Source organism: Elephas maximus, chromosome 7 (assembly GCF_024166365.1).
Source record: "Elephas maximus indicus isolate mEleMax1 chromosome 7, mEleMax1 primary haplotype, whole genome shotgun sequence".
NCBI classification, from domain to species: Eukaryota; Metazoa; Chordata; class Mammalia; order Proboscidea; family Elephantidae; genus Elephas; species Elephas maximus.
In genome coordinates this window covers 55,754,937-55,770,109 of record NC_064825.1, presented here as the reverse complement: position 1 = coordinate 55,770,109, position 15,173 = coordinate 55,754,937, and the positions used below count along the sequence as shown (strand labels likewise).

General features: G+C 37.4%; 1 protein-coding gene across 1 annotated transcript; it reads right to left on the bottom strand.

Annotated features, from left to right (window-relative positions):
- Nucleotides 1–11,866: 11,866 nt before the first annotated feature.
- On the bottom strand, nt 11,867–12,798 carry LOC126079504 (olfactory receptor 52J3-like). Its single transcript, XM_049890562.1, is given in 2 exon segments — nt 11,867–12,186; nt 12,189–12,798. Coding segments are annotated over 2 exon segments (930 nt in total).
- Nucleotides 12,799–15,173: the final 2,375 nt, after the last annotated feature.

The following is a 15,173-nucleotide window of genomic DNA, read 5'->3' as shown; positions in this document are numbered from 1 at the left end:
CCCCTCCCTCCCACCCTAGCCACACTCATAACTGTCAAAGAATGTTTTCTTATGTGTTTAAACCTTTTTTTGAGTTCTTATAATAGTGCTCTCATACAGTATTTGTCCTTTTGCAACTGAACAATTTCACACAACATAATGCCTTCCAGATTCCTCCATATTATGAGATGTTTCACTGATTCATATTTGTTCTTTATCATTGTATAGTATTCCACTGTGTGAATATACCATAATATGTTTATCCATTCATCCGTTGATGGGCACCTTGGTTGTTTCCGTCTTTTTGCTATTGTAAACAGTACTGCAATGAACCTGGGTGTGCATATATGTTTGTGTGAAGGCTCTTATTTCTCTAGGATATATTCCAAGGAGTGGGATTGCTGGATCGTATGGCAGTTCTATTTATAGCTTTCTAAGGTACACCAGATTGATTTCCAAAGTGGTACCATTTTACATTCCCACCAGCAGTGTATAAGTGTGCCAGTCTCTCCACAACCTCTCCAGCATTTATTATTTTGTGTTTTTTGGATTAGTGCCAGCCTTATAGGGTTGAGATGGTATCTCATTGTAGTTTTGATTTGCATTTCTCTAATGGCTAAACATCATGAGCATTTCCTCATGTATCTGTTAGCAGCCTGAATGTCATCTTTGGTGAAGTCCCTGTTCATATGCTTTACACATTTTTTAATTGAGTTATTTGTCTTTTTGTTGTTGAGGTTTTGCAGTATCTTATAGAAATTAGATGCTAATCAGATATGTCATAGCCAAATTTTTTTTCCCAGTCAGTAGGTAGTCTTTTTACTCTTTTGCTGAAGTCTTTGGATGAGGATAGGTGTTTGATTTTTAGGAGCTCCCAGTTATCTAGTTTCTCTTCAGGTGTTTGTGCATTTGTAGTAATGTTTAGTATACTGTTTATGCCATGTATTAGGGCTCCTCGTGTTGTCCTTATTTTTACTGCCATGGTCTTTATCATTTCAGATTTTATATTTAGGTCTTTGATCCATTTTGAGTTAGTTTTTGTGCGTGGTGTCAGGCATGGGTCTTGTTTCCTTTTTTTTTTTTGGCAGATGGTTGTCCACTTATGCCAGTACCATTTGTTAAAGAGTCTGTCTTTTCCCTCTTTAACAGACTTTAGGTCTTTGTCAAAAATCAGCTACTCACAGGTGAATGGATTTACGTCTGCCTTCTCAATTCTGTTCGATTGGTCTATGTATCTTTTGTTGTACCAGTACCAGGCTATTTTAAGTATGGTGGAGGTATAATAGATTCTAAAATCAGGTAGTGTGAGGCCTCCCACTTTGTTCTTTTTCAGTAATTCTTTCCTTATCTGGGGCCTCTTGCCCTTCCATATGAAGTTGGTGATTTGTTTCTCCATCTCATTAAAAATGTCATTGGAATTTGGATTGAGGTTGTATAGTATCTATAGATCACTTTGGATGGGATAGACATTTTTACAATGTTGAGTCTTCCTATCCACTAGCAAGGTATGTTTTTCTACTTATGTAGATCTCTTATGTTTTCTTGCAGTAGTGTCTTATAGTTTTCTTTGTATAAGTCTTTTACGTTTCTGGTTAGATTTATTCCTAAGTATTTGATCTTCTTGGGATCTATCGTAAATGGTACTGATTTGGTAATTTCCTCTTTGAAGTTCTCTTTGTTGGTGTAAAGAAATCCAAATGATTTTTGTATGTTTATCTTGTATCCTGATACTTGGCAGAAATCTTCTATTACTTCTTCTATTAGTTCTTGTGGATTCTTTTGGATTTTCTGTGTATAAGATCATATCATCTGCAGATAGAGATATTTTTTCTTCTTCCTTACAAATTTGGATGTCCTTTATTTCTTTTTTTTTAGCATAATTGTTGTGGCTAGGACCTCCAACACAATGTTGAATAAGAGTTGTGAAAAAGGGCATCCTTGTCTGGTTCCCATTCTCAGGGGAAAATGCTTTCCAATTCTCTCTATTTAGGATGATTTTGGCTATTGGTTTTGTATAAATACCCTTTATTATGTTGAGGAATTTTCCTTCTAATCCTATTTTGCTGAGGATTTTTATCATGAATGGGCATTGGACTTTGTTAATTTTCTGTTCTGCATCAATTGATAGGATCACATGGTTCTTGTCTTTTGTTTTATTTAGATGGTATATTACATCGAATGTTTTGCTGATGTTGAATCATCCCTGCATATCTGGCATGAATCCCACTTGGTCATGGCGAATTTTTTTTTTTTCTTTTTTGACATGTTGTTGAATTCTATTGGCTAGAATTTTGTTGAAGATTTTTGCATCTGAGTTCATGAGGGATATAGGTCTGTAATGGTCTTTTTTTGTGATGTCTTTACCTGGTTTTGGTATCAAGGTTATGCTGATTGCATAGAATGAGTTTGGAAGTATTTCATCCTTTTCTATGCTCTGAAATACCTATAGTAGTAGTGCTGTTAACTCTTCTCTGGAAGTTTGGTAGAATTCTCCAGTGAAACCCTCAGGGCCAGGGCTTTTTTTGTTGTTGTCGGAAGTTTTTTAATAGCCTTTTCAGTTTCCTCTTTTGTTATAGGTTTATTTAATTGTTCTATCTCTGTTTGTGTTAGTTTAAGTAGGTAGTGCGTTTCTAGAAATTTTGTCCATTTCCTCGAGGTTTTCAAATTTGTCAGAGTAGAATTTTTCATAGTATTCTGTTCTGATTCTTTTCATTTCAGTTTGGTTTGTTGTGATATCACTCATCTCATTTCTTATTCCAGTTATTTGCTTCGTCTCCTGTTTTTCTTTCGTTAGTTTGGCCAGTGGTGTATTGATTTCATTGATCTTTTCAAAGAACCAGCTTTTGGTTTTGTTAACTCTTTCAATTTTTTTTCTATTCTTTATTTCATTTAATTCTGCTCTAATTTTTTATTATTTTCTTCTTGTCATGCTCGACGGTTTCTTTTGCTGCTCTCTTTCTATTTGTTTCAGTTCTTGGTTTACTTCTTTGATTTTGGCCCTTTCTTCTTTTGGGATTTGTGCATGTATTGCTCTAAATTGATCTCCAGCACCACTTTAGCTGTGTCCCAAAGATTGTGGTATGACGTGTTTTCATTCTTATTTGATTCTGTGAATTTTTTTATTCCATCCTTAATTCCTTCTATAACCCAATAGTTTTTAAGCAAGATGTTGTTCAATTTCCCCATGTTTGATTTTTTTCCTTGCTTTTTCTGTTATTGATTTCTACTTTTATGGCTCTATGGTCAGAAAAGATGCTTTGTAATATACTGATGTTTTGGAATCTTTTAAGGCTTGCTTTTATAGGCTAATATGTGGTCTATTCTGGAGAATGTTCCATGTGCATTGGAAAAGAAAGTATACTTGGCTGCTGTTGGGGGGAATGTTCTGTATATGTCTATGGGGTCAAGTTGGTTGATTGTGGCATTTAGATCTTCCATGTCTTTATTGAACTACTTTCTGGATATTCTGTCCTTCAATGAAAGTGGTGTGTTGAAGTCTCCTACTATTATTGTGGAGCTGTCTATTTGGCTTTTCAATGCTGTTAGTGTTTCTTTATGTATTTTGGATCTCTCTCTTTGGGTGTGTAAATATTTACTATGCTTATGTCCTCCTGCTGTGTTGACCCTTTAATCATTATGTAGTGTCCTTCTTTTCTCTGGTGGTGGATTTTACTTTAAAGTGTATTTTGTCAGAGTTTAATATCGATGCTTCTGCTCTTTTTTCATTGATGTTTGCTGGATATATTTTTTTTTCCATCCTTTGAGTTTTAGTTTGTTTCTGTCTTTGAGTCTAAGGTGTGTCTCTTGTAGGCAGATTACAGATGGATCGTGTTTTTTATCCATTCTGCCACTCTCTGTCTCTTTATTGGTACATTTAGTCCATTTACATTCAGTGTAATTATTGATAGGTATGAGTTTCGTTCTGTCATTTGCATGTCTTTTTTGTGTGTGTTGTTGACAGTTTCTTTGTCCACTTAATTTTCTGTGCTGTCGTTTTCATTTATATATATACTTTTTACCTCTTTTCATTTTTGTTGATTTTGAATGTGCTGAGTCTTTACATTTTTCTCAATTTTTATTTTGACATGTAGGACTGTTAGTTTCCTTTGTAGTTACCTTCATATTTACCCCTATTTTTCTACGTTTAAACCAATCTTTTATTTCTTGATGTCACATTGACTTCCCTTCCATATGAAAGATCTATGGCTACATTTTTCAGTCCCTCTTTTTTGTTTTTATATTGTCATCTTTTACATAAAGATGTCTCTGTTTCCCTGTTTTGAGCATTTTAGATTTCATTTATGTTTGTGATTTTCCTATCTGGGCTGATATATGGTTGCTGTATCCTGTGTTCTAGTTTTCGGTTGCTACCTGATGTTATTGATTTTCTAACCAGAGGACTACCTTTAGTATTTCTTGTAAATTTTCTTTGGTTTTTGCAAATTCTCTAAACTTCTGATTGTCTAGAAATGCCCCAATTTTGCCACCATATTTGAGAGACTGTTTTGCTGGATATATAATTCTTGACTGGCAATTCTTTTTTCCTTCACAGCGTTGTATATTCATCCCATTACCTTCTTCCTCACATGGTTTCTGCTGAGTAGTCTGGGCTATTCTTATTGACTCTCCTTTGTAGGTGACTTTTTGTTTATCTCTAGCCACTCTTAAAATTCTGTCTTTACCTCTGATCTTGGCAAGTTTGATTATAATATGTCTTGATGACTTTCTTTTGGGATCTACCTTGTATGGGGTTCAATGAGCATCTTTGATAGATATCTTCTCATCGTTTGCAATATCAGGGAAGTTTTCTGCTAACAAATCTTCAAAGATTTTCTCTGTATTTTCTTTTACTCCCCCTGTTCTTGTACTGCAATCACTCGTAGGTTATTCCTCTTGATAGAGTCTCACATAAATCTTAGGGTTTCTTCTTTTTTTTTTTTTTTTAATTCTTTTATCCGATTTTTCCTTAAATATGTCGGTATCAAGTGCTTCATCTTCAGTCTCACTAATTCTGACTTCCATTGCCTCAATTCTGCTCATATGATTTTCTATGAAATTGTCTAATTCTGAATTTTATTGTTAATCCTTTGAGTTTCTGATTGCTGTCTCTCTATAGGTTCTTGCAGACTATTAAATTTGTTATTATGTTGTTGCCTAATCTGCTTAAGTTCCTCCAATGCTTTTCTGTGTGTTCCTTGGCTTGTTTTGCATTTTGTCTGACCTCCTTCCTGATCTGTTGAAGAGTTCTGTATATTAATCTTTTATATTCTACTTCTGGTAATTCTAGGAAGTTCTCTTTATCCAGAAGGTTTCTTGATTCTTTGTTTTGGGAGGTTGCTGAAGCCATTGTGGCCTGCCTCTTTATGTGATCTGATATTGACTGTTGTCTCTGAGCCATCGGTAAGTAATTGTATTTATTTATTTTATGTTTGCTTCCTGTGCCGTAGCTTCTTATTTTGTTTTGATATGCCTAAATAGGCTGCTCAAGAGTGCTAGTTTTATTATTGTCACCTTTAAAGCTATAACATCCTGTCACCAGGTGGTTAGTGATGTTACTAGATGTGTGAGACCCAAAGTCCATTCGCTTTTTTTGTATGGGTTCAGCTCAGGTGTCAGATAGTCAGTCACCAAGTGTGTGGTTCAGGTTGTCACCTACAGTCCTAGATGAGCAGGATTGGTTGGTGTAGGTACAGGTATCTGAGTGCAGTAGGGAGGTCACATGCTGAGCAAGGCGGGGGTGACAACTGCCCCTGAGTGTCTGTGATGAAAATGTGTCCCTGTTCCCTAGAGCACATTGGTGGGTGGGTTTTGCATCTGGACACCCCAATCCTGTTAGCTGTAAGGAATGGGAGGCACCAGTTATTCTTGGACCCCTGTCACTGGTGGCTAGGTGTCATGGATGGAGCCACCAGTCCTCGGACCCCTGATGTGGGTAGGCAAGTACCCCACTTAATAGGCAGAGTGGTGTCAAATGACACAAACTTGCCCCTTCACCAAGTAGCTAAAACAGTTGAAGTTAGACTTCAGCTATATATCCTGTTGTACTGCACTAGCAAAGGCCTACGCTATTGAAATGGGCTCAAACAGGACTATGCAGGGGTAAAGGCATTCAAAATCCGTGGACCCCGTATGCCTGTGCCTAGACGAAGGAGCTGTTTCTGCTCTGAGTACCTGTCTTAGGTAAACTGACAGATTATTTTTTCCCTTTTTGTTAATTTGTTCCCTATCCAAGGCCAGAAGAATGGCTCAGGGCAAGTACAAGGTCCTTTTTCCTGCTCAGGGGCTGCAGCCAGCTTGGACCCAGTGCAGAATAGGAAGGGGGCAGGTAAGTGGGTGAGAGGTTTTTCTTGAAGTGATATTTTTGGATCATAATAGGCTAAATGCAGTTACTTATCCTTTGCCAATTTTGGGCCAGTTCTTGCTTGGTCTGTAGGGTAGAACAGACTCTATGCTGTTCAGTCTCCCCTGATGTGGAAAACGTGTCCCGAACGCCTCTGCTTACCTTACTGCACTCACGGCAGCAGCGGAAAGCCTACAGCGTACAAGTTCCCTCCAGGTCAGGTGTGGCACCTTCTTGCTGCTTCTGAACTGTTTCTTCCTCTCCCTGCTGCTCAGTCCAATTCCTGAACTTTGCCTTTGATGTTCAGTTCTCCTTGCTTGTCATATATAATTGATTCACCTGTTTTGGGGGGGTCTTTTTGTTGTTGTTGTAAGAGGGACCACAGAATGCATCTGACTACTCCATCATCTTGGACCTACCACCCCAGGGAATTCATGATTAGTTTTGAGTCTTAGAAACAATACAGTACTTTGCTCTACCCTCTAAGCTCTTGGTTCTACATTCTGGGCTCTTGGTTTTGCCTTCTTATACATTTTTCCTTTTTTTTTTTCATGAAATGTAGCATGTGTTTGCAGCTGAGTAGTTTTATCAGCCTATTTCTTTTCAGAAGAATTTTGGAGGTTTGAAAACCTCCTTTCATTTTGTGCTCTCTCTGTTCCTTTCAGACCAAGTTGGTATCATTGTTTTTGTTAATTACAATTTTGCAAAGAACCTTGTGGGCCTTGCATGGATGTCATGGACATTCTCCCCATTAAACAAAATCACATCTACATATCTTTTTGAGGTAATTCCTTTCCTATCTTGGCTCCCTGCTGAGGTCTTTGAGGGATAGTGCCCTTAACCCTTCTGGAGGCCCTGGTTTGATTGAGAAGATCTGTGAGGCACTTCCTCAAACTCCTGTGAATTAATATTCTGTCCTTTTTCTGGGGCTTCAATAAAATGCCATATGGTAACATTCTCAGTATTTTCTCTAGACCAGCTTTTCTGATAGTAAATCTATCAGTTTTAGCCATACACTACTCTTATTCTCAGTGTCATTATCCTCTTAAGAATCCCAAGCACAGTGATACAGATTTAAAGGGAATTTAGAAATTTAGATCATTTGTCCTGATTTAAAGTCAATAATCATATATGCTAACTTTAAATTGTGCTAAAACTAATTATCCTGTTAATAGTTCTTACATTTTACAGTTTCATGTTGTTTAACTTTTACTAGAAATAGAGTCGTTTCTGACATACAACTGAATCTTGTTTTCTTTTTCTTATGATCTGTTGACAATTATGCATTTAAATAAGATAGAAATTTCATTTACTTTAATGTTTTAAAATATTTCAACAAAGCACTATTTCATCACAACAATATAAGCTAGCCTTTGTGCATGATCTAAGTCACTCTGGGATATCACTTCAAGAATAGAAGTCTTCCTACCCACGTACGCTTTTTTAAAAGATGTAATTCCTGGCCAAGATTTTTGAATTAAACATCTGGATACATACTTCCCCTTGCAATAAGATCTTTCATAATATGCATCTCAACAGCCCCTGATTCCTGAATATGTATTTCACACTTAGGTTCCTGGAAAATATGGTCTTGGTGATAGAAATGATACCAGAGATAACATGATAGAATTTTGGAAGACTAACGACTTCTTCACTGCAAATACTTTTTTTCACCAACATAAATGGCAACTATACACATGGACCTAGCCAAATGGAATACACAGGAAAAAAATCAACTACGTCTGTGGAAAGAGATGATGGAAAAGCTCAATATCATTAGTCAGAACAAGGCCTACTACAAAACAGACCATCAATTACTCACATGCAAATTGAAGTTGAAACTGAGAAAAATTAGAACAAGTCTATGAGAGCCAAAGTATGCCCTTGAGTATATTCCACCTGAATTTAGGGACCACCTCCAAGAAGTGACTTGACTGGTCGAACGCTAATGACCAAGACCAGATGAATTGTGGAATGTCATCAAGGACATCATACATGAAGAAAGCAAGTGGTCATTAAAAAGACAGGAAAGAAAGATGAGACAAAACCGGATGTCAGAAGATACTCTCATTTAAATGCCAGCAAGAGCCCATCTGGGATGCATCAATTGGTCTCAACCCACCTACAGCAAAGGAGAATGAAGAACACCAAAGACACAATGGCAATATGAGCCTAAGAGACAGAAAGGGCCACATAAACCAGAAACTCCATCGACCTAAGATGGGAAGAACTAGATGGTGCCCAGCTACCACTGATGCCTGCCCTAAAGGAAACACAAGAGAGAATCCCTGATGGAGCAGGAGAACAGTGGGATGCAGACCTCAAATTCTCATAAAAAGATCAGTCTTAATGGTCTGACTAAGATTGGAGGGACCCCAAAGATCATGGTCCCCGGACCGTCTGCTAGTCCAAGACTGGAGGCATTCCCAAAGCCAGTTCTTCAGACAGAGATTGGACTGGACTATAAAACAGAAAATGATACTGGTGAGGAGTGAGCTTCTTGGCTCAGGTAGTCTCATGAGACTATGTGGGCAGCTCCTGTCTGGAGGTGAAATGAGAAGGTGGAGGGGGGACAGGAGCTGGTTGAATGGGCACAGGAAATACAGGACGGCGAGGAGGAGTGTGCTGTCACATTGTGGGGAGAGCAGTTAGGGTTACATAGCAGGGTGTGTATAAGTTTTTGTATGAGAGACTGACTTGATTTGTAAACTTTCACTTAAAACACAATAAAAAAAATGTTTTAGTAAAGAAGGAGCAAAGTCTGTGAATTAAAATTCTATCAACTCTGATTTTCCTGTAATAAATTTGAAGCAATTATCATCTGATGTTGGCATTGGTAAGTAATAAGGAGTTTGGTAAGTTGTAAAATAATTTATAAATAAACAAGATGTGAAATAATAATAATAAAAAGCCTCACAACTGGAACAATAAGTGATATCATGATAAATGGAGAAAATACTGAAATTCTCAAGGATTTCATTTTACTTGGGTCCAGAATCAATGCCCATGGAAGAAACAGTCAAGAAGTCAACCAATGTATTGCATTGGGAAAACTGCTGCAGAAGGTCTATTTAAAGTGTTAAAAAGCAAAGATATCATTTTCAGGGCTAAGGTGCACCTGATCAAAGCCATGGTAATTTCAATCTCCTCACACGCATGTGAAACCTGAATAATGAGTAAGGAAGAATGAGGAAGAATTTATGCTTTTGAATTACAGTGTTAGAGAATAATATTAAACATAACCTGGACTGCCAGAATGCTCCTTAGAGACAAGGATGTTGAGACTTCGTCTCACATGCTTGGGACAAATTATCAGGATGGACCAGTCCTTGGAGAAGGGGGTCATGCTTGATTAAGTAGGGAGTCACCTAAAGAGAGGAAGACTCTCAATGAGATGGGCTGACACGGTGGCTGCAACAATGGGCTCAAACCTAACAGTGATTGTGGGGATGGTGTAGGACCATGTAGTGTTTCTGGTATGCATAGGGTGGCTATAAATAGGAACCAAGTCAATGACACCTAACAATAATAACAACATCATTATAGAGTCTGGGTTGTGTAAATGGTTAATGCACTCAACTGCTAACCAAAAGATTATTGGTTCGAGTCCATTCAGAGGTACATCCAAAGGAAGTCCTGGCAATCTACTTCTGAAAAATTAGCCAATGGAAAACCCTCTGAAGCATAACTGCACTCTGGCACATGTGGGGTTGCCATGAGTTGGAGTGAACTCAGTGGCAACTGGTAGTATGTATTGTTATGATATATAATAAAATGGCTTCACTGTGCTATACATTGAATTATTTTTTATAGTTTTTACTTGGCAAAAACTTTCTTGAACAGTTTTACTCATATCCCTCATGTTTGGTTATTATATTCTGTGGTCTCAGTAGTTTAAGACATTGCCTTTCAACAGCATTCTCTCCTGAACAATCATTCCCGAAAGACGCTAATTTATTTCATTCCTCTTCCTAAATGGACTCTGGCATGGCTTGATAAATTCTATATAGCTGAGGATATAATCTTAAGACAACACTGTGAAGTATTTTAATGCTCTTCTACTGAGTCATTTTTATCTCTGTCTTAAATGCAGTTAAAAATAAAATGGAAGTTGCTCACTTCTAAAGAGCTCTCTGGCTGTACTTCTTCCAAGACAGATTTGTTTGTTCTTCTGGAAGTCCATGGTATATTCAATATTCTTCACCAAATACCATAATTCACAGGCATCAATTCTTCTTTTGACTTCCTTCTTCATTGTCCAGCCTTCGCATGCATATCAGACTGAAAATACCATGGCTCGGGTCAGGTGCACCTTTGTCCTCAAAGTTACATCTTTGCTTTTTAACACTTTAAAGAGGTCTTTTGCAGCAGATTTGCCCAATGCAATATGTCCTTTGATTATGTTGACTGCTGCTTCCATGGATGCCAATTGTGGGTATCAGGAAAATGAAATCCTTAAAAATGTCAGTATTTTCTCTGTTTATCATAATGTTGTTTATTGAACCAGTTTTGAGGGGTTTTGCTTTCTTTATGTTGAGGTATAATCCATATTGAAGGCTGTATTCTTTGATCTGCATCAATAAATGATTCAAGTTTTCTTAGCTTTCATCAAGTGAGGTGTGCCATAACATAACAAACATAATTAATGTCTTTTTTTTAATTGTGGTTTTATATGTATATATATAAAAAGCCACAATTAAAAAAAAAAAAGGGGGAAGCTGACTCTGAAAAATTTCTTCTAAAGCCCTTTATATACAATGATTTGGAACATTCACTTCTATTTGAAACCCAGTAATTCACACACACACACACATAGTCAGGGAATCCAAAAGGAAAAGATAGGGCTCATTTGGAGGCTGTACAGATTACTGACACAAGTTAAAACACCACTAGATGATAAGAATTTATAATTTTTTTTTTCCTTTGGATAAAAAATTACACTCTTGTATCTTCTCTTTAATTCTAGATTTGCCTGAGAGTATATTGGCTTCTAATTCTTAAATCAGAAGTTGTTCTGGGGGAGTGCAAGGGGTGTTGTTTTCTTATGAAACAATTTTAGGTAATTTTCAATAATTACCTTCACGAGGTACAACAGAGGTGATGTGATGGTATAGATTCTTCGAGATTTAGGAGGGAGAAAAAAAAATGAAAAGATCCTCGAAAAGAATATTAATGTTAACAAATGAAAACTGGGATAGCCTTAGACCTATCATTAGGAATTTCACACAGAATTCTATTGTATGTGAACCATGTTCCATTAGAGAAATTCCAAGACGTTAATTATAGGAGCACATCTGCAAATACCCTGCATTTCTCTTCCTCAAGAATAATGGACTACCATAATCAGAGGCTGCAACCACACAGAAAAACTAAAGAAAACTTACCAAAAGACTTATATTGGCCTTTCCCAGGGTTTAAACTATTTGATCATGTCATCCTAAAGTTCCCATAAGTATTTTCGCATGTGGTCAAATAAATTGCAAGTGGAGTAAATATTGTCATTACATACAGAATCCCATCCCTAAAGATCAAGGAGTGCAGTTGTCCCTACTTGTTAGTAAATACTCGGATCACATACTCTCTGATTTGCTTGGTCCTTATCCCATAAATAACAGGGTTGAGTGCAGGTGGGATGACAACACAGATGTTGGCAACAAGGATGTGGATATAAGGGGGTATGTTTTGGCCAAACCTGTGCGTGAGGAAGGAGAAGAGGGCAGGGGTATAGAAAACAAACATAACTAGAGCATGGGAGCCACAAGTACTCAGTGTTTTGAGACAGGCATCTTGAGATTTGAGGCGGAATACAGCCTGGATAATATAGCCATAGGAGACCCCAACCAGTATGAGAGCAAAGACAAGGAAGCAACAAAGAGCCCATAAATGGCGTTGATTCATATGTCTGCACTAGCCAACTTGGCAATTCCCATGTGCTCACAATAGGTATGGGCAAGAATGCGGGCCTCACAAAAGGGCAAACGGTGGATTAGGTAGCTAAAGGGTAGTGTGAGCACAACTGCACTCAATATGATACCCAGACCAATTCCTGTCAGCACCCAAACAGTCAGAATGGTTGTATAGTGGAGTGTTGCACAGATGGCCACATAGCGGTTAAAGGCCATAGCCAATAAGACTTCAGACTCCATTCCTGAGAAGGTGTGTATCAGAACCATCTGGGCCACACAAGCTCCAAAGCCAATCTCGTGAGCATCAAGCCAGAAGATACCCAACATTCGGGGCACTGAGGATGTGGAGAGAGCCACGTCTATGGCTGACAGTATAGCCAGGAAAAAGAACATTGGATCCCACAGTGTTTTCTCAGTCCATATGACTATCAAAATGGGGGCATTGCCAATAAGGGCCATAATGTAAACAAAACAGAAGGGCAAAGAAATCCAGACATGGGCAGTCTCAAGTCCTGGGATCCCTAAAAGAAAAAATGTGGATGGATGGAACACTGTTGTGTTTCGATGAGGCATTCTGAATTTGGCTATAAGAGGAGAAGATATGGTTAGTTCCTACAAAAAAAAAAAAAAAAAAAAAAACGGCAATAGTTACAATTACCTAAACAATTAGATTATGTTTAGGTAGATTGCAAGAGAAGGCAGTGATATTGTTTCTTATCTCTGTAGGTCTATGAAAAAAGCAAAAGAAAGATTTCCGACATTATGTATAATTGGAATCCAAGGGCCACATTTTTTATGAAGATTAATAGAATAACGAACACCAAGAGATTATATATATCTTCTTCTGAAATTCTATGTTCTTATTGTTACTTTAATTTTTTCATGAACAAAGACTGAAAACAGGAGTAATACAAAATGGTAAGACTCCCCAAATTAATGATGTTGAGGACAAATATGAAAAAGTAATTAATGCAAGGACAGACACATGCAGATACATAATGAAATGCAGCCACACTGTCATAAAGACATACAAACAAAATATAGAAGCCATATACATGTAATGAATAATACATTGCATGTGAGATTCCTTAAAAATGTTTCATTTGATAGTATTTTTTGCATAAATCCAAATTCAAAAATTTGCTTCCAAAACTAATAGGCATTTCTCATTAGATCATTAACAGAGAGATAAATCTTATCCAACAAACATTAAACTAACACAGGAACAGAGACACTGGGCAAGCAGAGAATAAGCTCAGAGGGGAAAAAAAAAAACATTTCATAGTAGAAGAGTATGTTTTCCTTTCTTACTTAGATCATGGTGAAACATAACGGAACAAAGAGAACATGAGGTTTTCCCCATTTCCTGTATTCAAGGAGACCATGCAATATAGATAGAAAAGTTGAAACAAAGGGTTTTGAGGGAAGTAAACTGATCATGGGTCTAGCTCTCCCAGGTCAGGATGAAATAATAAGATCTGTAAGCTTACCTTGAATGACATCCGGTGGGTCTTACCCCTATCCTTTGATAATTCCTTTTCAAACTCAGAAAATCAGACAAAATGAGGAAAGAAAAGAAAACTGGAGGAAAAAAATAGGGTGAATAAAGAAAAAAGAGAGCGAAGAAGTGCAGAAGATTGGATGGAATGTCAGAAGGAGGGAAAGAAGGAAGGAATGACTAAAAAATATATATATATAGCCCCTGATTGAATTTAGAAAAATTGGGGAAAGCACAAGACACAAATAGTGATAAAAACATCTACTTAAAGATCATTAAGAGGCCAGAGAAGCTTGCTTATCGAAAGTCCTCTGACTGTAGGAAGAGGATGCCTAAGCCACTTCTCCAGGGCTCTTAGTTCTCAGCTTCCTCCCATGGTATCTGTTTTGAGAGGCTCCTCTCAGCCAATATCTTCTCTTAACTTCAACTTTTCACCCCCATGAAAGACCATTATCTTCACTATCTTGCAGTTGTAAGAGATAATGGGAATGACTAAATATTAAAAACAAAATTAAAGTTTTCTATCCAATGATTACTGAATGACTTGAATCCCAAGAAATTCCCATCAAAGACATCACTCTTGGTCAGTAGTCTGTTTTACTTTTTTAGAGTCATGGGGGATGGACAGTATCTACCAAATAACGTAAGTTCAAACTCTTCCCCTTACCTCTGAGCAAAGAAAATATGGTTAGGACTCACTAAGATTGCCTGGTCAATATAAAATCTATCTCCAGCAGAGTTGGGAACCAGAGAGCCCAATTATGCCTGCCCCAGAGAATGGGCTTTGAGACTACTGGCCGCTGTCTCCTAATGGACAGCGCTGAAAATAAACCCAAATCATAATCTCTGTCTGGCCATGGGCCTTGGGATTATGACCTCAAAGCCTCCTTGAAAAGTCTGAAATTCTCTTTCAGGGGAGAAGGAAGAAAAGCAGACATAAGAGAAACACACAAGAAGGCAGAGATAGACATTACCACTGAAATCCACACACATGTATGCAAAGAAGTATTCAGTACATTCAAATGAGTACACTTTCAAATTGTGGCTCTGTAAAATATAATTATTTTCTACAATAAGGCCAAGATATTCCTGATGGCAGTGTTTGCCCTTCACCAGACATCCCCAGAGCATAAAATGCTAATTTATTGTTTCTCACAGATCAAGGACAATTCCTCATAAACTATTACAGAACGTTCTTGAGACAACTATTTCACTGGAGTTGGAGGAAAGTATTAAATATACTAGGTCTCTGGGTGCAAACAGATTCTTCCTGACTACTAACCTATAGATTGGGAAACCTTCTTAAAAAAGAGTCTATCCAAATTTCACACAGTTTAAATTGGGTTGTGTTTTGTGAAGTTATACATGTACTCTGTATAGTCTGGATACATGTCCCTTATCAGATAGGTGATTTTTTTTCCATTAGATCTTTTTTAAATTTCTTATAATG